We start from the raw sequence: 26,169 nt of genomic DNA, 5'->3' as shown, positions 1-26,169 counted from the left end.
ACCCCATATGTGGGGGTAAACCACTGTTTGGGCACACGTCGGGGTTTGGAAGGGAAGTAGTGATGTTTTGAAATGCAGACTTTGATGGAATGCTCTGCGGGCGTCACGTTGCGTTTGTAGAGCCCCTGATGTGCCTAAACAGTAGAAACTCCCCACAAGTGACCCCATTTTGGAAACTAGACCCCCAAAGGAACTTATCTAGATGTGTGGTGAGCACTTTGAACCCCCAAGTGCTTCACAGACGTTTACAACGCAGAGCCGTGAAAATAAAAAAATCATTTTTCTTTCCTCAAAAATGATGTTTTAGCAAGCAATTTTTTATTTTCACAAGGGTAACAGGAGAAATTGGACCCCATTAATTGTTGTGCAGTTTGTCCCGAGTATGCTGGTACCCCATATGTGGGGGTAAACCACTGTTTGGGCACACGTCGGGGCTCGGAAGTGAGGGAGCACCATTTGACTTTTTGAATACAAGATTGGCTGGAATCAATGGTGGCGCCATGTTGCGTTTGGAGACCCCTGATGTGCCTAAACAGTGGTAACCCCTCAATTCTACCTCCAACACTAACCCCAACACACCCCTAACCCTAATCCCAACTGTAGCCATAACCCTAATCACAACCCTATTTCCAACCCTAACCCTAAGGCTATGTGCCCACGTTGCGGATTCGTGCACCATTTTTCAGCACCATTTTTGAAAAATCCACGGGTAAAAGGCACTGCGTTTTACCTGTGGATTTACCACGGATTTCCAGTGTTTTTTGTGCGGATTTCACCTGCGGATTCCTATTGAGGAACAGGTGTAAAACGCTGCGGAATCGGCACAAAGAATTGACATGCTGCGGAAAATACAACGCAGCGTTTCCGCGCGGTATTTTCCGCACCATGGGCACAGCGGATTTGGTTTTCCATATGTTTACTTGGTACTGTAAACCTGATGGAACACTGCTGCGAATCCGCAGCGGCCAATCAGCCAAATCCGCACCGTGTGCACATAGCCTAATTCTAAAGGTATGTGCACACACTGCAGAAAACGCTGCGGATCCGCAGCAGTTTCCCATGAGTTGAACATGTAAACCTATGGGAAACAAAAATCGCTGTACACATGCTGCAGAAAAACTGCACGGAAACGCAGCGGTTTACATTCCGCAGCATGTCACTTCTTTCTGCGGATTCCGCAGAGGTTTTACAACTGCTCCAATAGTAAACTGCAGTTGTAAAACCGCAGCGAAGTGCGCAGAAAAACCGCAGTAAATCTGCAGCAGTTTAGCACTGCGAATTTATCAAATCCGCTGCGGAAAAATTCGCAGAGGACCAGAATACGTGTGCACATACTGAAACCCTAACCCTAACCCTAGTTCTTACCCCAACCTTAGTGGAAGAAAAAAAAAATTCTTTATTTTATTATTGTCCCTACCTATGGGGTTGACAAGGGGGGGGGGGGGGAGGGTCATTTAGTATTTTTTTTATTTTGATCACTGTGATAGGTCTTATCGCAGTGATCAAAATGCACTTGAAACGAATCTGCCGGCTGGCAGATTCGGCAGGCGCACTGCGCATGCGCCCGCCATTTTGGAAGATGGCGGCGCCCATGGAGAAGACGGACGGACCCTGGGAGGCTCGGTAAGTATGATGGGGTGGGGAGGGCATGGGGGGGGGGGGGGGTCGATCGGAGCGCGGGGGGTGGATCGGAGCACGGGGGGGTGGATCGGAGCGCGGGGGGGGTGGATCGGAGCACGGGGGGGGGGATCGGAGCGCAGGGGGGTGGATCGGAGCGCGGGGGGGGTGGATCGGAGCGCAGGGGGGTGGATTGGAGCACAGGGGGGGTGGATCGGAGCGCAGGGGTGGGATTGGAGCACGGGGGTGAGCGGACAAGAGCACAGGGGGAGCGGACAGGAGGACGGAGGGGAGCGGAGCTGTGTACCGGACTGATCGGAGGACTGGGGGGGGGGGGGAATCGGTGGGGTGGGGTGCAGACCAGTGTTTCCAGCCATGGCCGATGATATTGCAGCATCGGCCATGGCTGGATTGTAATATTTCACCAGTTCTAATAGGTGAAATATTACAAATCGCTCTGATTGGCTGTTGAAAGTGAAACTGCCAATCAGAGCGATCGTAGCCACGGGGGGGTGAAGCCACCCCCCCCCCCCGGGCTAAAGTAAAGTGGAGTTAACCCTTTCACCCGATCTGCAGGGACGCGATCATTCTGTGACACAGCATATGCGTCACAGGTCGGATTGGCACCGACTTTCATGACGCATACGCTGTGTCACAGGTTGGGAAGGGGTTAAAGGGATAATCAAAGTTTGAAAATTGCTAATTTTTTAACATTTTTCTCAAATTTGATTTTTTTTTATAAATAAACACAAAACATATTGATCTAAATTTACCATTATCATAAAGTATAATGTGTCACGAAAAAACGGTCTCAAAATCACTGGGATTTGTTGAAGCGTTGCAGAGTTATTACCACAAAGTGACACTGGTCAGATATCAATAATTTGGCTCCGTCACTAAGGGGTTAATAAAAAATGTCCAGTCAGGTTTATTAATCCATAAACCTGCTTAGGCATAAGCTAACAAAAGTCAAAACAAACAGAAAATAAACCGTTCATACAGTACGGCGGGTCCGCCCGATCAGGTCTGTGTCTTTAGTTAACACACTTGAGGCTCCACACCTCCTGTCCGAGATACCGAATGAGACACTTGGTCTCAATTTTGTCTGACAAACCACGACCCCTGGGTGGGGATTTGAGAGCAGGGATTCCCACCCATCTGTTGACTGTTCGTAAAACCCAACCCTGGAATGACCTAAAAACTCTCTCAGCACTATATGTGCTGGAGCATCCTTTCCAAGCTCACATCACCGAAGTTCTGCTTTTCTACTGTTTCAAATACTTATTTCATGCACTAAAATGCAAATTAATTATGTAAAAATCATACAATGATTTTCTGGATTTTATTTTTAGATTCGGTCTCTCACAGTTGAAGTGTATGTATGATAAAAATTACAGACCTCTTCATTCATTGTAGGTGGGAGAACTTGCAAAATCGGCAGTGTATCAAATACTTCTTTCCCCACTGTACCTGGCTGAGATCATACATGCAAGCTCCTGTGGCTCAGGCATCAAGTATCTACTGTCTGGTTCTCTTTAATTATTTTACAGCATTTTTACAATCATTCTGTATTGTACATAATTTGAAATGTCCCAGTGGAAACCAAAGAGAAAAAAAGCCAGAAATATAGAAACATGCATAATAAAGGAAGATAAATGTGGATTTTCATTAATTTAATTGAACAGATAGATAAGAATGTACTTACCATTCCAATGCACTTTCTTAAAATACTCCAAATACTGAAATCATTTCTGGAAAACATTGGGGACGGCAAAGTTGTTCTGACAAGAGAAACAGACGATGTTCAGTCATGGGAGAACTCTGTTCAGAAATAGAAGCGAGCATTTTGCAGCAGTAAATCCTAAGCAGAGTCTTTAGCTTTGTGTGGTTAAAGGCAGTGCACGCTGATTTACTCCAGGGACATGGTCTATGATAAAAAGCTGGTTTATTGCTGTTCAGAATAAAAATATAAAACATTGCAGAAATTTCTTCACAATTATTTTATTTCTGTATGCCTAAGATTAGCGTTATTAACTGGAAAAATACCCAAAACAAAAGACTTTTTCTGACATCACGCGCTTAACTGAGAAATACTGGATAACCAACAAAAATTATATCTAAAAAAAAAAAAAACTCATGGGAGTGGAGAACAGTGAATATTCATTCCCTTTAATTGACGGCACACGTGAATGCAAGGCAGCTGCAGGAAGCCGGCTGGTGCGACTAACACTGTGCCCGCTATTAAAGATCAATGCATATTCACTGCTCCACACGCCCATATTCATGGCATGGGGAGCTGTGAGTATTCCGGCAGCTACCCTCTGCTTGCAGGCAACACAACGTCACTGCCATGCGCTGCTTACAAGCATAAACTAGCTGCTGGCATCACAACAGGATGCTGCGAGAGAGTGCAGGGAAGATAAGTAGAATGGTTTGTGCTTTTTTAATGTTTTGGGAGGTGGGCCATGCAAACCAGGATAGGGAAGGGGGGGGGGGGGAAGGGGGCGTGCATACCAGGGTAGGGATGAGGAGGCCATGAATGCCAGGATAGGGATGAGGAGGCCATGGATACCAGGATAGAGATGAGGAGGCCATGCATACCAGGATAGAGATGAGGAGGCCATGCATACCAGGATAAAGGAAGGATGGGGGGGCGTGCATACCAGGATATGGATGAGGGGGGCTATGCATGCCAGAATAGGGATGAGGAGGCCATGCATGCCACGATAGAGATGAGGAGGCCATGCATACCAGGATAGGGAAGGGGGGGCGTGCATACCAGGATAGGGATGAGGGGGCCTTGCATACCAGGATAAGGAAGAAGGGGCCATGCATACCAGGATAAGGAAGAAGGGGCCATGCATACCAGGATAGCGATGAGGGGACCATGCCTACCAGGCTAGGGATGAGGGGGCCATGCATACCAGGCTAGGGATGAGGGGGCCATGCATAACAGGCTAGGGATGAGGGGGCCATGCATAACAGGCTAGGGATGAGGGGGCCATGCACACACACACACACACCAGGATATTGGATATTGGTACACAATTGACCACAATTTTCGTTTTATTTTTTCTAATTTCCTCCTCTAAAACCTAAGTGCGTCTTATGGTCTGGTGTGTCTAAGGCCAGTCTCACACGTTCAGATATTTCTGGTACCGGAAGAAAAGGTCCCGGAGCTATCCGTGTCCGTGTGTGCACGTAGGCCGTTCGTGTGCAGTCCGTGTATTGAAACAATTTGTTTCAATTTTAACCCTATGACTTTAAAAAAAAACAACGATGTCGTTGGTTGTTGTGACCCTGTCACATGGCAGCTATTATGACGATTCAGACCTCGATGAGGGACGTCCTGTGTGATGTTGTAGTCACACAGGCGTGCATTTGCGTTGCCTTTTCCGCGCCCATTCAGTTCTGATTGGTGGTCGCTACTGCGTTCTGATTGGTGGCGGCCTTGCCTTATGAGGCGACAATAGCCCTTCCGTCCTTTGTTCTTGACCGTGTGGTGGTTTGCAGATCGTTGTAGAGTTCTCCGGCCTGCGACTCCTCTTCGATTTATCTATTCTTCAACGGTTCTTCTGACACCTAGGATGGAAGCGCTAATATGTCGCCTTCTGTTGAAGGCATGACCGCCAATCAGAACGTAGTAGCGACCACCAATCGGAGCAGAGGGGTGCGGAAAAGGCAACGCAAATGCACGCCTATGTGTCGGTGTCTGAGTCGTCAACGAGGTCGTTGGTAAGGTGTCAAACACAGCGATGTGTGCTACCCAGCGGGACCTCAATGATCAAAAAAAGGTCCAGGCCACTCCGACACGACCAGCGATCTCACAGCAGGGGCCTGGTCGCTGCTACGTGTCAAACATAGCGAGATCGCTACTGAGGTCGCTGTTGCATCACAAAACTTGTGACTCAGCAGCGATCTCGCTAGCGACCTCGCTTAGTGTGAAGGTACCTTAACACTATGTTCACATGATCCTGTTTTCTGTTGCCAAAAAAGCTGCAGACAAAAAGAAGGTTTTCCTAGCTTTGCTTGCTGCATTTTTCAGGATCCCAATGTTCAGATTTAGTTTTAGTTTGCATAAAAAAAGCAAAAACGCAATGTGTGAATATAGCCCAAATCTAAAAACTCATTACAGAGTGCAGCCATTGAACACACAATCAAAGCGACACATTGTTGGATTCTATTTCCCTACATCAGGCTGCTCTCAGATGAAGTAGCAAAAACTTGTTGACAGATTCCCTTTAATGCTCCTCCAGAAGATAATCAAAATCGGCAGCTTCCCTGTAAATCAATGTACAACCCAGTAATAAGTTTGAAACATGAATAGAAATGGCAAAACCGGGGAGACATTTACAAGAAAAGATCTTATCTACACGAAAATGGTATCAGTAAAAATGTCAGCTCGGGGCGCAAAAATTAAGCCCTCACCCAGCCACCGATCATGAAAAATTGAGACACTACGGGTCCTGGAAAATAGAGCCTTTTTATTTTTGAGACAATTTTGATTTTCTTTTATCACAAAAAAAAAACCCTATACATGTTTGCCATCTACGAACTTGTAATGACCTTAAAAATCATAATGGCAGGTCAGTTTTAGCATTTAGTCAACATGGTAAAAAAAAAAAAAAGAGAATTTCCCTTTATTGTAGTTTCACCACACTTTAAATTGCTTACCCGTTTTCCAAGACACTATATGATGGCAATGGTGTCGTTCAAGAGTACAACTCGTCCCGCAAAAAACAGGCACTCACATGGCCATATTGACAGAAAAATCAAAAAATTACGGCTCTTGGAATAAGGGGAGCAAAAAATGGAAACTCAAAGTGAAAAACCCAAGGTGGTGAAGGTGTTAAAAGTCTCAGAATTTTTCACATCACTAATAAGTCTGGAAAGGGAGAGAGTGGCACATGTAGCGGTCGACGGCCATTTTGGGCTTGTCTGCGCTTCAATGGGTCCAATGATCTGCGCAGACAGGCAATAGGCTGCTGCCAGAGATGTTTAGCAGTGACTCAGAGCACAGAAGTGCTTGGCAGAATGAGTGCTCCTGTATATGGGAGCACCCAGCAAGACAGCTGCCAGCCAAATGAGGTCTATAGGTTATGGGGGCTTTAGTCAATTGTTCAGCTGATAAACCTTCAGGCAGCTGTATTTTAAGTACAGCACACTTCTCCTATTACGTTTTAGTATCAAATCTGATTAAAGTTAACAAGGTATACATGACAATCACCAGAACCACTGTCAGAACATACATCAACAGAACTTCCATCAGTACAGTAATGCATCACCACAACCACCATCAGTGCAGTAATACATCACCAGAACTAAAAAATACATCTCTGGAACCAGACAGTACAGTAACTAATCACAAGAGCCCCAATCAGTACACAAATACATTGTGAAGAGTAATCAATTGCAGTGTCAGGTTAGCCACATATACAGTTGTATGACATTAACCTATAACTCCCACTGTGATTGAAGTTGTTCTTACCAGCCATCATACTATGGACCAAACAGGAAACATAGTATTGCTTAGTCATAGGCAGTAGCGTTAATAAACATTTTAAGACTAACTTTACTTATGGAAGATATCTTACACGTTTTCAGTCCATTCATTCGGAGCGTAGTGTGTGAGCCTGAGGTTGGCTCAGTATAGAGAAGGGGCATCATAGGGTGAGATCTGAGACCCCCACTGTTTGTTCAAAAGACCACTTAGAAGTGCACAGCTCAGGAAACTGTTATAACTTTCTACTCACTGCATCCATTCTGCACTGCGTGCATTCACTCGTGTCTACCGAGCTGCATTCTTCTAGGAGGTCTTTGCTTAGCGACTGGTGGGGGCCTCAAAACAGGTTGACCCACTGATCTGCTCAGAATGGGCATAAAAAAAATCCCAAAAGTTTAGATATTCTTTAAAGCGTATTTTTCAAATTTGAAAGTTATTCCCTATAAACAGAATAGGGAATAACTTTCCGATCGCTGGGGGTCCAACATCCATGGTCCCAACCAATCCCGAGAAGCAGAGCTCTGAGGAGCCCTGGTTGAATGGAGCAGTAGATTATCATCCGCACTACTGCTCCATTCATTCTAATGGGAATGCCGAAGAGCAGCAGAACGCTGTGTAGGGCAATCTCTGGCACTCCCATTAGGAATGAAAGGAGCGGTAGTGTGGATAATCACCCATTACAACGGTTCTCGGAAATGCTGGTGGTCCACCCACCTGAGGATAGGGAATAACTTTCCAACTTGAGATGACCCCTTTTGAAAAGGAGCATTAACACTGGAGCCAATAATGGGAAACTAATCGATCTACCTAAACAGACCTGTCAATCACTTGATGCATGAGCAAAACACTCATTCGGAAGGTAAAATTATTTTTAAGCATATTGAAAGGGAGTATGTCACCCCAAAATTAGACTGCATAAACCTTTATCTAGAGGACGTTGCCCCTATAAAACTAATACCAGGTATATGCAGTTTAGCTCATTAGCTAAAAAAGCAATGTTTATTTAATATGCAAATGAGGACACTTCTGTGCACCCTTGGAGTGGTCCAGGTCTTGGTGCTCCATATTGACCTAATATTTGAAAATTAAAACCAGTCCCTTGCCTTGATTGATTGTGATCCATTGGTAAGAGCAAGTACTGTTTAACATCAGCTCCACCTGTCTGTGCTTGAGCACCCACACTGGAGGAGCACAGCAGCATGGTCCAAGTGTCAGTGCGGGTGTGCACACAATGTGGCTGTGGGCGCATTCTAACCCTGGATCTGGTTTGCCACTCAATGCACCTGGAAGTAGCGAACGAGTGGCTTCAGTGACTGTGGATAAGGTGGTGTGATGTGCTGTCTGCTCACTCCAACGCTCTTCTTTCTTGTTGAATCCGCAGGCAGCAACCAGGCGTTAGATCATGCCTGCAGTCACATTGTGTGCGCACCCACACTAACATCTGGAGTGCTACTGTGCTCCTCCAGTGTTAGGCCACAAGCACAGAAATACAAAGTGATTTTGAGCAGCACTTACCAAAGGACCGCTGTCAGTAAAGTAAAATAGGAGGTTGTAACGGTGCACCAAGGCATAGGCCGTGGGAAGGGTGCACAGAACCACCCTCAAAAATAAAATATCAAGTTAAAACTGTATATGCCTGGGCTAGTGTTCCTTATATAAATGCAGATCAATTGGCATTTTGAGGGTGAAAAAAATCCCTTAAAATATAATCGTTCTCAGCAACACATTGTCCTGTGTACACGTGCTGCTGAGAACAATGCTTTCAATGTGCACAGAACGATTATGTTAACAATCGATTTCGTGCTGCTCATGTTTACCAGCCTCTTATGTCATTAATTTTACTTTTAATCTTGTCGGATTTGGTTTTTATCTTGACTCATGTGGCGTCTTCAATAAACATATGGATATATTATATGATGCCACTTTTTTCCCCAAATAGTCTTTTTGGTTCTATATTTGTCTGCTGGGTTGTGCTGAATTGCACCTACTATATATATTTACTTTAGGACATACTCCTTTTACAGGTTTAAGCTTTCTCCGCTCTTCAGCAGAACATCCCAATACAGTGCCCTTAAAAATAAGTGTAATTTTAATGTTCCAAAATAAAAATACCCACCCATGCTGTTCTATAAAAAAAAGCCTATGCTGTGTCCCTAAATAAATTGCCTGTCACTGCGTGTTCTACAGAAAAAATGACCCCACACTCCTTATGGTACATTGTCACCACACTATTTTCTCCTATAAAATATGACAGCAAAACCACCACACTAGCCTCTCCATTATTAAATTTTACCAGCCACACCTTATGAACCATGATCTCCACACTGTCCTCCCTCCATACAGCCCCTTCACTGTCCCCACTAAACAGCGAGATCTCCCATGCTACCAATTGTACATACTAAGCCCCCTACTTCCCATATCGATCCACCCAAGCTACCCCATTCTTCATACTGAGCCTCCCCAGCCACACTTCTCCACACCAACCCCTATGAGCCACCTTTTCTCCATACCGAGCGCCCCTCAATCACCCTTTCTCTATACTGAGCTCTCCCTTCTCAATACTGAGCCTTCTATGCTACACCATTCTGCATACAGAGTCCCCAATGCAACCCCTTCTCCATACTGAGCTCCTTCATTCTCTATACCTTCCATGCCACTTTTTCATACAGAATTCCCCATTCTTCATATCAAGTCCCCATGCTACCCCCTTCTCCATACAGAGCCCACTCATGCTACCCCCTTCTCCTTACCAAGTCCCCCCATGTTCTCCATACCGGGCTCCTCCATATCGAGTCAGCCTCTATCTTTGGCTCTAAGCGCTTACCTGCTACAGCCTCCATCTTGTCGTCCTCATCCGCACTCTGCAATGATGTCAGCAGCGAGATGAGGTAAACTCATCGAGCTGCCAGGATGTCCGTAGTGTGTGTGTGTACACCGCCGCACATCAGATCATGAAGCCGATTGGATCTCCACTGACCTCAAAGTGCAGGTGAGAGCTCATACTGTATACAGAGGGGCTATTTGGGGGTTCATACTGTATATAAAAGGCTATGTGCAGGCTTATACGGTATATAGGGGATGTCAGCATTCTTCTACTCAATATTAAATAATAAAATATAAAAATGATAAAGAATCGGTTATTAATATTGAGCAGAATTAACTTCAGCCAATTGATTTGGACTGCCACAACAGTCAAGGTCTCATGCGACCACTCAGGAACATAAATTGCCTACCATAGGTTTATGCACTTACATCATATGAGGAGTTCTAGTTACTGACATCACCCCCCGCACAACACAACATGAAGCCAAGTAATTTCCACAAAAGCTTCACCAAGACATTAAATGACAAAGCTGATGGAACTGCTTCACTGAATTTCCAGAAAACTAGATAAGGCAATTCCAGACGAGTTATCATGTGGGACTAGTGACAGGATAAGTTAATTAAAAAAAACAACAAAAAGGCGCTACTTGAAGTAAATGGTATACCGAATAAAAAAATATCAAAATAGAGGCCTATGGAAATGTTAATGTATACACCAGGAGCGGCGTCCACCTTCAGATCAGTGCACAGATGCAGTGTGTAGTTTACATTTTGATTTAAAATAAAAAAAACCTTCTGATTTCTTTAGGCTCATACTCAACTATGGAAATTATGTGCAGAGGTGAAGAAGCTACGCCTTCATCTATTTATTTTGGGATGACTAGACAGATACAGAATTCCTAATGAAGATTCATGTTTATTAGGAAACAGGAAAATTAGGAATCGAGAAAATCTCTCACACAGCTCACAATATATATTGGGTTAATCTGCAGGTAAATAGAGTTAATATCCCATGTAGCCAGCTTTCGGGTCTAGCAGCTCCAGGGAGAAAATTAAGCTTTATTCTCCCTGCTGCCCCTCACTTCATAGGGGGCAATGTAGAGAGGTTAGAGGCACTGCTCACTATTCAGTGAGTGACAGAGTGCTGAAATCACTCCCTGGAACCGTCACCGACGGCTGGCTCTGCAGCATATGTGCGAAGGACATTACAGCTCTCACTATATAGTGAGTGCTTACGATAATACTTCTCTGCACCTCCCCAATGACAGGCAGTAAGTGGCGGCTGGGAGAATAAAACTTATTTTTTGCCTGTAATCGCGTTTCCATTGTCTTTCTGGATAGGACACCTTTATAATATCTGTCAATAACAGCTTTAGTGCCCATTAGCAGCCAGAGGACAGCCAATACAACAGTTGTAAAGTAAATTAGCAAACTCTAGAAGACTTAAACCAACAGTGCAGCAATTGGAAGTATCTGGCATGATTTCCAGAGGTCGTGATATGTGCAAGGTATGTCCTGTACTTCCTGTAACACTGCACTACAGTAACTCATCAATGCAAGAGGATGACACGATCGGAAGGGGGGATATCAGTTGACAGAAGCTACAAGAAGTCGTTTTCCATGTGAGGTTTCGCAAACGAATATATTTTAATTAGAAAACACAAATGTGGTCTGCGTGTGCCAGGATTGCTTTACAATGAGTATATACAGAAAGGCCGTGCGCATGCGCATGTAGCTCCTTCAAAGACAAGTCCAGCATAACTTTTACATGGTCAGTCCAGTTCCTGAGAAAACTACAAATGAGGCTGAAAACTTATTGTAAATCTGAAGCCTCTGTCACTCCAGCTCTATTCCTCACCCAGCGCCGCCTCCTCCTGCTGCTTGACTAACTGCTCCCTTGCCTGAAGTAGCACAGGATAGAGGCTGCAAGCGGAAGGAGGTTATGCTGGTCAGTGAATAAAGCTAGAGTGACAGGTTTGAGATGGACCATAGCTTTTCAGACTCATTTACACATCAATAAGCACGCACATTTCTCAGTGAGGGAGGATAGGACTGCCCATGCAAGTAGTTGTGGGAGTTCGGGCGCCATCTTGCCGCATTGACGAGGAGAGGGAGCTTAGGCGCAGCATGGACCAGGAGGAGATCTCCCTGACGGGGGTGGGGAGGTCGGTCACACAACCTGCTTACATCAGCAGCAGGCTCCTACTGAGCAGAGGGCGCTGTCTCCTTCTGGGCAATACCCTTCTGCAGTGCCAAGCGGATGAGTCTCCTCTGTCCCCAAGGTTAAGAGGATCCCTCAGAAAAATAACAGTTCAGAAAGGAATGGAGAGGGAATGGTCTCCCTGACAGGTCTCCCCTATATTTCCCATTCTGCTAATAATGCAGAGGTTTCAAGTGATTACACAGGTGAGTCCTCTGAGGAAGAGGGTTAAATGAGTGCTCCTCCTTTTTCATCCTGGAAAAGACATCTTGCACAATTTCCTTCCAAGCATGATTTTAAATCCTCAATTGCAGAGGTCAAGGAGACCTGTAGGTATGAGATTGCCTGTATGAGACTGAATTTGCAGCATTTAGCTGACCATATAGGCTCTCTGGGGGGTAACATACCACTAGATCTCATGTGGCTGATCTCCATCGGTTAACCTGATTACAGGAGATGTCTGTTAGAGAACTACGAGGGCAACTGGAATATCTGGATAATAGAGGGAGGGGGTGCAATATCAGGGGGCGTTCCAGAATCTACTGAGAAAAAATAAACTCCGCATTAAAGATCTCCTGAAGAATTAATTTGGTGTTAGGGGAACCTCCCTTAAAGGGAACCTGTCACCTGAATTTGGCGGGACTGGTTTTGGGTCATATGGGCGGAGTTTTTGGGTGTTTGATACACCCTTTCCTTACCTGCTGGCTGCATGCTGGCCGAAATATGGGATTGAAGTTCATTCTCTGTCATCCGTAGTACACGCCTGCGCAAGGCAATCTTGCCTTGCGCAGGCGTGTACTACGGAGGACAGAGAATGAACTTTAATCCAATATTTTGGCCAGCATGCAGCCAGCGGGTAAGGAAAGGGTGTATCAAACACTCGAAAACTCCGCCCATATGACCCAAAACCGGTCCTGCCAAATTCAGGTGACAGGTTCCCTTTAACATCTATTAAATTTGACAGCGCTCATCGTGCCTTACAACCTAAGGGGTCAACCTCATAGCTACTGGATATCATCTGTTGTCTCCATGACTATGAGACTAAAGAAAAGATCATGGCAAAGGCAAGGTTGCAGAAAGATTATACTCAGGGACTGTGACCCAGTTGTTTACGGATTTGTCCAGTTTCACACTAGAGAAAAGAAACCTCTTCAGACTTTTGTTTTCCATTTTGAAAGACCTTCATATCCCGTAACGATGGGGTTTCCCCTGTACCCTGACAGCTCGCAGAGAAGGAATCTCAGCGACGCTATGGTCCTTGGAGGACCTTACAGCTTTTTGTGAAGCTATGAGATTGCAGATACCCAAGATGGAGGACTGGGATGCTCCTCTGCTGGTTGGATTACCGCCACCTCTGATCTAGAACCAGAAGAAGAGAAAAGAGTGGGGAGGTCTAAGAGAAAGAGCGAATAAAAGAGGACTACCTTCCAAAAGACTTCGTTGAAAGAGTCCTTCTTGGGGTTGTCTGAATATATTGTTTAATGTCTCATAATACGTTATAAAGAGTTACTTTCAGCATTTTTTCTTATCTGAGCATGTATTAGCAGGTAGAGACACATTCATATATTAATATGTCAGTTTTATGAAGCTGTTTAGTTGTTTTGTGGATTCATCCACATGGTGTCATTCTTAATGGCCAGGAGGAGCCCTGTATCTTTGCTCTCTTTTCTATTCTCTTTCAGGCAGGTCAGACTTTGGGCACTGCCGCCTAGGACAGTGTTTCTCACCTCCAGTCCTCAAAACCCCACAGGGTTTCAGGAAATCCTGAAAACATGACCTGTTGTGGGATCTTGAGGACTGGAGTTGAGAAACACTCGCCTTTTCATCAATTACTGCATCAATGTGGTGTGGCAGGGAGGCAATGAGCCTGTAGGTTTGCTGAGGTGTTATGGAAGCCCAGGTTGCTTTGATAGCAGCATTCAGCTCGTCAGCATTGTGCAGTCTGGTGCCTCAGCTGTCTCTTTACAATACCCCATAGATTCTCTATAGAGTTAAGGTCAGGTGAGTTTGCTGGCCAATCAAGCACAGTGATACTGTTGTTTTTAAACCAGGTATTGGTACTTTTGGTAGTGTGGACAGGTGCCAAGTCCAGCTGGAGAATGAAATTTCCATCTCCAAAAAGCTTGTCAGGAGAGGGAAGCATGAAGTGCTCTAAAATTCCCGGGAAGACGCCTGCGCGGACTTTGGTTTTGATAAAACACAGTGTACCTATACCAGCAGATGACATGGCTCCCCAAACCTTCACCGATTGTGATGGTTTGGGGAGCCATGTCAACTGCTGGTATAGGTACACTTGTGTTTCTACCCTTTCTATTTGCCCAGGTACAACAGTTTGGATGGAAGAATTATGACCGCAGATAGAGTTTGGAATTTCTTCACCTGCTGTGGGTTCTTGGTGGGGGGACATTTTCAGGGTCCTTGACATATGCGAGTACCTCTCCTGTTCATTATGGCTGACTTAATTTCATTGAATGTTAGGGGTTTCAATTCCCCTAGGAAACATAGGCTCACTTTACAGGAACTGTCTCAGAGCTGATATTACCTTTATCCAAGAAACCCATTATGATAAGGCTGGAACGTTTAATTTTGTCCTCGGCGCCTTTCCTGTGTCTTATTCAGATTATAGCAATAATAAGAAGGGAGGTGTTGCAATATTAATATCTTCACTTTGCCCCATACAGGTGGATAGGACACATTTATCCTGAGGGAAAATTTATTGTTTTGGAGGCCTCATTAAAGGGGGCAGGTCCATTATTTTGAGTGATTTATACGCCCCAAACACGAGGCAGATTCGCTTTTTGAGGAGAGTGTTCTCTCTTCTTCAGAAACTTCCGCCGCTGGCTTTAGTGGTAGGTGGGGACTTTAATATTCCCTTCTCAGAGGTTTCTGATGGAGCCTATTCCCAAGGGAATGTCTATCTCAGAATGTAACTAGACTGGAATTAGATTTTAGTAAATTAATTAGGGCCAATTCCCTTTTTGATTTATGGAGGATACAGGCACCTTGGGGAAAGGACATTTTCTTTTTTTTCTCTTTCCCTCATCACACCCATACCAGAATAGATTTTTTTTTTTGCAAACATAATATCTCTTAGGATGTTGGAAAAAGTGGAGATGGGTCAAATAACAGTCTGATCACGCTCCTGTGATGTTGGATCTTAAATGCACTCAACCTCCTTCCCGGGCACGTTGTTGGCGCCTGAATGAGTTCTTAATCAAAGATCCTAATATTAGAAAGACTTTATGGACCATCTCACTGAATTATTTCCTCTTAATGAGTGTTCAGTTTCTTCCCCTTCAGTCCTGTGGGAGGCTCAAAAGGCAGTGATGAGGGGGTATTGTTAAAAAAGAGGGCTCTAGATTGAAAAAGAATGCTAAATTTGAATAAAATAGACTAGTCTTGCAACTTAAACTAGAAAGTAAATTGTAATCCAATAAGTCCAAATCTATACCTTGTAATGGTACTTCCCAAATACCTATAAACAACCACAAGATGGCAGTAAATTAACTGCCCCCGGAAGAAGCTAGGGCGAAACGCGCGTTGGGGCGCTGGGAATAAGCCAGAGTGGACGCACACTATCTAGGACCTGCTTGAGGTAATATCAGCATTCATACTATCTACCTACCTTTTATTGTGATCAGCTTGTTGCGATCTGTATTGTGGGGTCTCTATGGGGTGGTGGTATGTTAAGATCTATTGGTAAATAGGATGGCCGTATAAACATGGGACACAGTTATTATGAAGTGGATGCAGATAGCACCTTATATTTAACCCTATGTGTTCGATGAGGAGGCTGGCTTTGATTTTTACATACGTACTTTATTGGTCTGATAATATAGTGTGCCTTTTTTGGCGTTCCCATGGGGTATTACCCGGAAGAAATGAAGTAGCTTTTTAATATGTATATGTATTGTCTTCAATTCTTTTGTTTGTTTAATAAAATTTATTTAATTTTTTAATCAATGGTTGGCTTCTTTGGGATGACAGTTAATTTACTGCCATCTTGTGGTTGTTTATAGAAAGTAAATTGGCTGATTCACCTTAGTTAGGGACTTTGTGGAAAGTTGGGGCGATTAGAAACAGGTTATAAGACATTTCTATATGTAAAGCTGATAAACAACTCCTATATACGAAACAAAAAATATTATTAAAGGGGTAATAAGGCTCATTCATTACTGGTTAGGCAACTGAGGGAGAGAGTCTCATCAAGTAACCCCCAGGCTATTAGAGGAGATGATGGCACGATTCACTATAACCCGGCGGAAATCTAGAACTTGTAATTTACAATAGAACATAGCCTAAAAGATACCCTTCCCACGGATGTGGAAACTAAAAGTACCTTGTTGCAGAACTTTGTTTCAGGTCTAAATCTACCAGTGCTCCCTCCAGAAGCATTAATATTTCTTAATCAGCCAATATCTAAAGATGAGATCGTAGACATCTTGAAGACACTTCCCTTTGGTAAATCTCCCAGCCCAGATTGACCTATTTGTATTATAAGACCTTTTTAGAGATTACACCCAACATGATTAAGATGTTCATTTCTTTTATGGAGAGTTCTCCCATCCCAGGTTCACTCTCGCACTCCTATCTGGTCCTTGTCCCCAAGACTGGAAGGGATCCCTTGGATTGTTCAAACTATAACCCAACAGCTTTATTAAATTCTGACGTTAAAATTTTTACCCGCATACTAGCCAACAGGCACAATTCCTGGCTGCCCTGGCTTGTTGACAAGGACCAGGTGGGTTTTGTTCCCTTTTATCAGGGGGCGATACTACTAGACGGGCAATAGACTCGATAGAGGTCTCTAACAAAAATACTGTGCAAACCCTTATCTTGAGCCTGAATGCAGAAAAGGCATTTGACCAACTAAATTGGTCTTTTCTGTCTGAGACTATGAGGGCATTTGGTATCTCAGAGGCTTTATTAAAATCTCGAATGGAATGCATCAGGGATGCCTCCTATCACTTTTACTATATGTTCTGTGCATAGAGATTCTAGCGGCCATCATACGACAAAATCCTAATATTTCAGGGGTAGAGGTGAGAAATAAAGTTGACAAGATTTATTTATTTGTGGATGATGTACTTATGACCCTTACTAAACTTCATAGTACTTTACCCAATCTCATGGAGGTTTTAAAAATATACGGGGGCTTATTGGGTTATAAATTAAATACTACTAAAACAGAAGCCATGCCGTTAAATGTACCCGCGGGCGTTCTGGACCATTTGAAATTAAACTTAAAATTTAGATTGAAGATTAACGCCGTCAAGTATTTGGGGGTTCACTTGTCCACTTCTTACAATACACTTTAGAATTGCAATTTTCCTTCATTTTTTTCTGAACTGAGGAAATTAGATAAATGGATGCCACTTTGGGTTTCCTTGACACGTCGTATAGCCTCCATTAACCCTGCTGTTCTGTTGGTCAAAAATGACAGACTTTGAACTTCAATATTCTTTAAAATATTCAAGATGCGGCTCTGAAACCCGTGGCCGACCGACCCATCCTCATTTAAGTCAATCAACCACAAGTTTCAGAACCGCATCTTGAACACCCCAAAAAATACCAAAGTTCAAAATAGGTCTCCCCAGACCGAACAGAACAGCAGGGTTAAGATGTCTCTTGTCCCCAAGGTGCTTCACTATTTTGAAACTCTTCCAGTTAAGGTATCCATGGGGGAACTTAAGTCCTTTCAGGTTTCTATAACGAAGTTCACACTTCGCTTCTTTCCCACTTGCGTCGGTACAGGTCCGTCTCTAAGTGTCGGCATGACGTACCGACGCAAGTTGTGAAAATTTGGCACGACATGGGCAGCGAATGCAGTTTTTCAACGCATCCGCTGCCCATTCTAATGTCCGGAGAGGAGGGGGTGGAGTTCCGGCCGCGCATGCGCGATAGAAAATGGTGGACGCGACTTACGAAAAAACGTTCCCTTGAATGTTTTTTCATGCCGACGGTCCGCCAAAACACGACGGATCCAGTGCACAACGGACGCGACGTATGGACATACATCGCGATCCATCGGCAATACAAGTCTATTGGCAAAAAACGCATCCTGCAGGCACATTTGCAGGATCAGTTTTTTTCCCCAAAACGACGCATTGCGACGGACGTCACACGACGCAAGTGTGAAAGTAGCCTATGTGTGACGGAAATAGAAAATCTATGGATAGCCCCAATCCATCTGAATGCCTTATGGACAAAAAACAATCAGGGTTTCAGTCTCGCTATTGGGACATATGCAGTTTACGAGAGGTTTGGTTAACGTGTATGAGGAAGTTTAATTTGGCCTCTCAACTCGCCAATGATATCATTAACTTACCAACCTCTGATTCCAAATAGCATGGATCCTGCAATGGTCCACTAGTGGATTTTGGCGGGATTGTTCAGATTTGGGGACCTGGTGGATGGTGACACGCTGGAAGTTTTGTCGTTTGATATCAAGTCTAGATTTCCTATAGCTAATAAGTAGTTCTTTCAATTCATGCAGATTAAGCACCTTGCTTTATCATTATAGGAAGCATCAAAGGAGTCCTCACCATCTGAGAGGATTTGCAAAAGAGGCCCATCAACCAAGGGATTAACACCGGAAATATATAAGATAATAATCATCCCCATGAGGGTCAGTAATGAAAACATCCGTACATGATTAGATAGGAATCTTGATAAGGAGTTATCAGTATAAAATTTTGATGTTCTGGGTACCACAATCCAGATCTCCTGCACAGATTGAATCCTTAGCTCTCGAACCTTTGCTGGCGTTGTGGTTTGGAGGTTGGCTCTCAATACACATATTTTGGTCTTGTCCGGAGATCATTAGTTTTTGGGAGGAAGAAAGTGCCTTCATCTACAGGGTTCGTTTTGTGGAGGTTAAATTAGATTTAGCTATTTTTCTCCTAAATGTCTCTCCTAGAGAGGTGGGGAAAATGCATATTAATTGCTGTTACACATTCTCACTGCGGTGCGGTGTTTGATAGCTCTTAATTGGAAACAGACCTCCCCCCTCCCACCAACACTTACTAAATAGAATTGATGACATCCGTAGAATGGAATATATGACGGCTTTGCTGAGAGCTGGAGTGGACAGATTTGACACAATTTGGGCTCCTTGGGATTATTGGGCTCAGATTGGCAGTTAGGACGTTTTTCTCTTAATATTTCTACACAGTTTGTGCCCTTATCCTGACTTTTCTCCTTATCCCTTTCTGTCCATGTCTTGTCCTTTTTATATTAAGGTATCAGCTAGTGGATTAAAGGATGGAGCTAGCATATAGTGTAATCAATCATTCTCTCAAGGTTTTTTTTTTAGAACTGGATTTGGAGTCTATCACTAAACACATCAGTTTCTGTTCCATTAGGGGGAGCGATCCCTCATATTTTATGTACCGGTAACTGTATTTAGTATTTGAAGCCCTTTCAATTGTCTTATTTTCGTATTTACATTGCACTTTGACAGATGCCTAGAATGCAACTATTCGTTTTTTGGGATTTTTGTTTACAATTGTCTACATATAAAACGTTAATAATATTTTACAGTTTAATAAAATATATATGGATCAGCTGTATATTGGATACAGTCAATCCTTCTATTAGGATGTAATGTTAAAGTGAATCTGTCAGCAGGTTTTTGCTATTAAATTTAAGAGCGACATAAGGAAGAGACAAGAAGCCTGATTCCAAGGGTATATCACTTATTAGAATGTGAGCTGTAGTTTCAATTCAATCAGTGTTTTATCAGCAGGATATTAACAATGCTGGACTAAGTCTCACAAGCAAGCCAGTCAGGCTGACCTGTACAAAATTCTATGTAGCAGGAAGAGGTAGAAGCTCCGGCTCTAGCTCCCTCTTCCTCCTACATAGAATCTCAGTAATATAGCATTGTCTACACTGAATACAGATTGTACAAGAGCATTGAGAATTTTGAAAATGACCGATCTGTCCTGAGAATGAAGCAGATTTCTCAGATATATCCCCATCAGGGCTTCATCAATTTGCGTGAACAGGCAGGTAAATCTGTACCAATAAGCAGTTTAGCGGCCTAGATAGGTGCATCTAAATATGCCACGAAGCCTAGTCCCATTCTTTCATCTATACACTCCAATTATTTCTCAGAGGTAATCTGTAGGTTGGACCAAACTTCCTAAGATATCTATATGAGCATGTAGGTCAAAGGAAGCGGAATAACATTATACCTTAAAATTCGAATTTCTTTGGAATCACATATATCCTTATATGTAATTGTCCTATTGGGAACTATGGGCCAGACATAAATTTCAGTGAGAATCTGCCCCGAGAGCCAATTTAAAATAAAAGGGAGCATGGCCAGTGTAAGACAAGTAACTTACATAGGACAGTAGAACTGAACTTTGTCTCATTACAAACACATTTACTGCAGCTCTCACAGCTCTGTTGTATTCAACCCGGCCTGCCTGCAAGATGGAAGCCGAGAGGAACCTGCAGATGTGTCAGGTATAATCACACACAGCTCTGCAGTGAGATCAGGAGGAGAGCAGAGAGCAGCCATTACACATCACACTGGTAACCATTACACATCACACTGGTAATGCATCCTTTTAGTTAAAATAATCTATTGTCACCTCAGCATTCCTATTCTAATAGCAGTCTAGGGTTTGTCAATACCTGTGAAACAAATCATATCTGTACTGTGGTCTGCAGGCAGAGGTGAAAGCAAAATTTGCTGCTAAAACTCCACTCCATCACTCCATTCCCATCATATGGGTAGAGCACAGACATGAAGACTCACAGTTCAAGTCTGAACCATGCCCACCACTGCCAACTTGTCAGACGTCCCACTGAAGGTCCTGAGTGGGGCATCGAGGAAGGAATGAATGTGGAGATTAATTTACATTTAAAACGTTAACATGACTTTAAAATTTTCATGTTTTTCAAGTACTACTAAGGTTAGAAAATCAAGCAGAATACTACAAAGTGCATATATAACATGGAAATTAAAGACCGCCAAACATACAGGGAGAGGGGCTGAGGACACCGCTACATTATGTGTATGGACACCTGTACTTGGTACACAGACTCAAATACCATATGATATAAACAGGATTTATAACAGACAACCAGGAACATTTGTGGCCCATTGTGAGTAATACAAGGATTAATGGTCACAGATGTTAACACAATTTTTTTTTTTTTTAATAAGATGCTCAATAATCTGGTCAAGCTTCAGTGTTAACCCCTCGATTCTCAGAACAAAAAGGTCATGGCAACCAGTGATGCACAAACCTTACTGAAATTCAATGGTTCCAAACCGTACATTAAAAACTAAAAACAAAGCTTGAGAACTAGCATTAGTGCCATCTCATTGTAAGAAGATGTGAAATCAAGTATATAAGGTATTGAAATCATTGAGAACGTAAAAGAAACAAAGTGCAGCTCACAAGTAATGTCCGGAGTTTTCGCTAAATCACTCTAAAGTGAAAACAAGGAAATGCCAAAAAACATGCGTGTCTGCTTAGATCGATGGAAATCATCAACGCGTTTCTGGTACGTCAAGCACCCTTAGTCACGGTATGGTATACTGACGTGCACCAGAAGAGAGTCAGTGTTTTCTATAGTTTTAGGCTTACATAGATAAAGTTTGGAATTTTTAATATGTATCAAAAGATAATTATTTTTTTTTATATCCATGGAGCTGGATCTCTTCTCCTTGAAACCCAAACTTAGAGTCCAATCACTCATGATCTTTTGCATAATGTACTGACATGTAAGTAGGCAACAAAATAAGTCAAATTCTTCTTCTGTTCTCCTCCTGGAGTCATTACATCTCCCCTGTCCCATCAATACCATGACATGAGCGGACATGTCACTGCCTCCTAGTGTCAGTGAACATAACATTCCGGGGACATGATACATTCTGATATCACACTTCCACACGAGAACCTCAAGCATTACAAACAAGACGAAATCTACACAAGTGTGCTCCGACCTAATGAAGTCCCATTAAAGGGAACCTGAATATGAGGCAGAATGTTATAGAGCAGATGATGATCAGACTGATGTACATTTTTTGTAGGAAAAGTTTAAGTAAAACTTTTATTCATTAAATTCCCTGGTGTTTGTATCCATGAGTCCAGTGGACGTTTCTACTCGGTCACTGACCTGTATGACTGTGCGTGCAGTGATAGTCACCAATCACTATTAGGACCGCCCTCTGGACCCACATCGATACAAATACCAGGGATTTCAATAAATAAAATACAAGTTATACCATAATGATACATCGGGTGAATTTTAAGACTAAGTCCCAAAACCTCTTAATGAATTAATGGCGTCTGCTATATTTTGCCCCCTCATCAAGACTGATGTTGTTCACCCCAGTCCTGAAGGGGCGTAATTAGGGCAATTCATTATGTGGGGTACGCCTCTTACTGAATACAATGCTGCGTGCGCCTCACCACAAATCTATTCACTTGGTCTGGAGTAAGATTTGAGGTGTGGGTACGCCACAGCTTGTCATGAATTAGATGAGCTGTGGAGCCACAAACAAAATTCCACCCCAGCTCCGTCCACTTTGGCAGAGCTGGATGAAATAGGGAAGTAGTACGCAAAAAATAACAACATTTCTGTGCTACACAGTGTTAGGCAAAAATTCTGAAACTTTTCATATTGATTTATGTCAAAATTCTGGCATAATGGTTTTGATGAATCAGTGCTCAAGTTTGCATTGTCCAAGAATTAAATAGCACTAATAAATATACCCCGATACGTACAGTACAGACCAAAAGTTTGGACACCTCTTCATTTAAAGATTTTTCTGTATTTTCATGACTATGAAAATTGTAAATTCACACTGAAGGCATCAAAACTATGAATTAACACATGTGGAATTATATACTTAATTTCAATTGTTTCACACTTTTTTGTTATGTATTAGATTCTAGGTTCTTCAAAATAGCCACCTTTTGTTTTGATGACTGCTTTGAACACTCTTGGCGTTCTCTTTATGAGCTTAAAGAGGTAGTCACCGGGAATGGTTTTCCAACAATATTGAAGGAGTTCCCAGACATGCGAGTCCATCCGTTCACCTTTCCTGCGTCGCACAAAGACACGGTGGTTGGAACCAAAGATCTCAAATTTGGACTCGTCAGACCAAAGCACAGATTTCCACTGGTCACGCCTCCTGACGAAGCCACGACAGGTGAAACGCGCGTCGAGGCCTCCCTCTCTGCTCACAGCACGCCGGCATTTATGACCAACATGTCCCAAGGTAACTTTACATAATTACTGTGACATATACGCATAATTTTGTTGCCTGGACCATACCATGTGCTTCCTGTCTTTCACCATTCATAGGGTTTAACCCTTAGGGATCGTCCAATTTAGGACTGTGTGCACATTAAGGATTGTTAACCCTACTATGATCATCTAGCACATGCTGGTATGCGGTCAGAGTTAGGGTGCTTGGATTTCTGATGCTATCTCTAGCATTGCTTTTGCCATCTATGTATGCTACCTTTTAGCGGTTTCTCCCTTTTCACCTTCTTGTCCATATATTCTGCTCATCTATATTATGTTTATGTATATTTAATATCTTAATAAACGTATCTATGCATATTTATTACATCCTCTGATACCTCTATTTTTCAGCATGGACCTTTGGTCAATGACCATTTTATTATTAAGTATGATCTTTTGGATCTAGGAATATTAGATATTATTCCATAAGTCTGGTATTTGCTTTTTAGGTTTATATGGTATGGCCTAGAGGTATGCCCCCTGTTGGCCGAGAGGGCGCTTTTGTTTAGGTGTTTTTCCCACTGGTCTAATGTCCACTCCTTGTGTTCTTTATCCCAAACAAGTCTCTTCTGCTTGTTCCTTGTATTTAGCAGTGGTTTCTTAGCAAGTATTTTACTATGAAGGCCTGCTGCACAAAGTCTCCTCTTAACAGTTGTTGTAGAGATGTGTCTGCTGCTAGAACTCTGTGTGGCATTGACCTGGTCTATAATCTGAGCTGCTGTTAACCTGCGATTTCTGAGGCTGGTGACTCGGATAAACTTATCCTCAGAAGCAGAGGTGACTCTTGGTCTTCCTTTCCTGGGGCGGTCCTCATGTGAGCCACTTTCTTTGTAGCGCTTGATGGTTTTTTTCCACTGCACTTGGGGACACTTTCAAAGTATTCCCAATTTTTCCAGACTGACTGACCTTCATTTCTTAAAGTAATGATGGCCACTCGTTTTTATTTACTTAGCTGCTTTTTTCTTGCCATAATACAAATTCTAACATTCTATTCAGTAGGACTATCAGCTGTGTATCCACCAGACTTCTGCACAACACAACTGATGGTCCCAACACCATTTATAAGGCAAGAAGACCCACTTATTAAACCTGACAGGGCACACCTGTGAAGTAAAAACCATTCCCGGTGACTACTTCTTGAAGCTCATTAAGAGAATGCCAAGAGTGTCCAAAGCAGCCATCAGAGCAAAAGGTGGCTACATTGAAGAACCTAGAATATAAGACATAATTTTAGTTGTTTCACACTTTTTTGTTAAGTCTATAATTCCACATGTGTTAATTCATAGTTTAGATGCCTTCAGAGTGAATTTACAATTTTCATAGTCATGAAAATACAGAAAAATCTTTAAATGAGAAGAGGTGTCCAAACTTTTGGTCTGTACTGTATATGTTTAGGGTGTATTTACCTTAGGAACTACACATAGGTTCTTGTTACAATGATGGCATCCGTACGTGTGAAGATCTTCCAGGTGCAGGCTGCATCTGCTCTACATGATATTCGCTTATGCTTCGTGGCGTGATACTTTCTACAGTCAGACGGTCAGAGTATGTGATCTGTGATGCAACCTAGCAAAGTATCTGCTACATTAGCCAGATCCAGTAAAATGGAGGAGTAGAGAAAAGGGATATACTAGATGGAGAGAAAAATTAAATGGTTCACACGTTCAGTAGTAGCAGCAGAGGCCTGGCGGGGAGAAGCATCAGAACCACAGAAATGACAGCAAACCCAAGTGTAAAATACACATGGTCTACAATACGGATATGCTGATTTCATCCTGAACAACTGTATACAATGTTCATAGCAAAGATCTCAGCCACAATATAGTGCTGGGCAAAAATGACTGAAAGCTTTACCTGCCTCAAAACCAAGGAATGAGAGAGGTGGGACCCGGGGAGAGCAATAAATCTTCTGTGTAATGGTAATAAAGTGAGGAATTGCAGATATAAAGCGAGTGTTTTCTCAAAGTAAAACTTTTTGGAAACATGTCTTGAACAGAAAACCACATGTAGTCAGTGAAGGAAAAGCAAGAAAGCAGTTACAAAAAAAAAAAAAAAAAAGAAGCATTAAAAATAAAGTGCTGTGTATTTGAATGGCCCAGTGTACATGGTCAGTATGTAATATCTGCTTTGCCCTTGTATGACATTATAGGGGCATTTGGATGAAAAACTTGACATCCGTCCACAGGCAGGGTCATTACACACAGCACTACACCACTTCTACTTCCTAAACATGTATTTTTGTTACCCCACTATCACTATGTGATCCTTCTCACATAATACACATTTGGGCAGTGGTCTACAGTACGTATCCTGTGCCTGTATTCCCCTAAAGAGCAAGTCTCTACCCTCTTCTGCACCTCATATTGTGCTCCATTTCCGTAGAGCCTTCCATGTAAGTTACACCTTCCTAAAATCTCCTGAGCATTCGTGTCCAGCAAAGTGAAGTTGAGGTACGGAAGTAACCTTAGACCATAAGATATAACCATCACACTGTAGGCGAGGGCGGGACAGGTTCCAGCAATTTTCCAGAACGCTAAGGCTATGTGCACATGTTCAGGATTTTTCAAGTTTTTTTTCACGTTTTTTCGGCCATTTTCCACAATAAAAACGCATACATATGCATCCCATCATTTAGAATGAATGCCGCAATTTTTGTGCACATGATGCGTTTTTTCCGTGAAAGCAGCATCCTCATTAATTTTGCGGATTTTTCGCATTTTTCCCGCTATTTAATGCATTGGGAAAGCTC

The 26,169-nt window shown here is 42.9% G+C and overlaps 1 protein-coding gene across 3 annotated transcripts in view; it reads right to left on the bottom strand.

The window, feature by feature from the left end:
* Positions 1–26,169, bottom strand: part of OSBPL1A (oxysterol binding protein like 1A) — a 237,663-nt gene that overhangs the window by 51,580 nt on the left and 159,914 nt on the right. For all 3 annotated transcript variants that reach the window (XM_069731208.1, XM_069731209.1, XM_069731210.1), the window contains one exon: positions 3,323–3,398. In XM_069731208.1, the coding sequence (XP_069587309.1) occupies positions 3,323–3,398 (76 nt within the window). The remainder of the gene's footprint in view (positions 1–3,322; positions 3,399–26,169) is intronic.

Source organism: Ranitomeya imitator, chromosome 6 (assembly GCF_032444005.1).
Source record: "Ranitomeya imitator isolate aRanImi1 chromosome 6, aRanImi1.pri, whole genome shotgun sequence".
In the NCBI taxonomy this organism is placed as follows: Eukaryota; Metazoa; Chordata; class Amphibia; order Anura; family Dendrobatidae; genus Ranitomeya; species Ranitomeya imitator.
The sequence above is the reverse complement of the archived record's forward strand: the minus strand, read 5'-3'. Positions and strand labels throughout refer to the sequence as shown.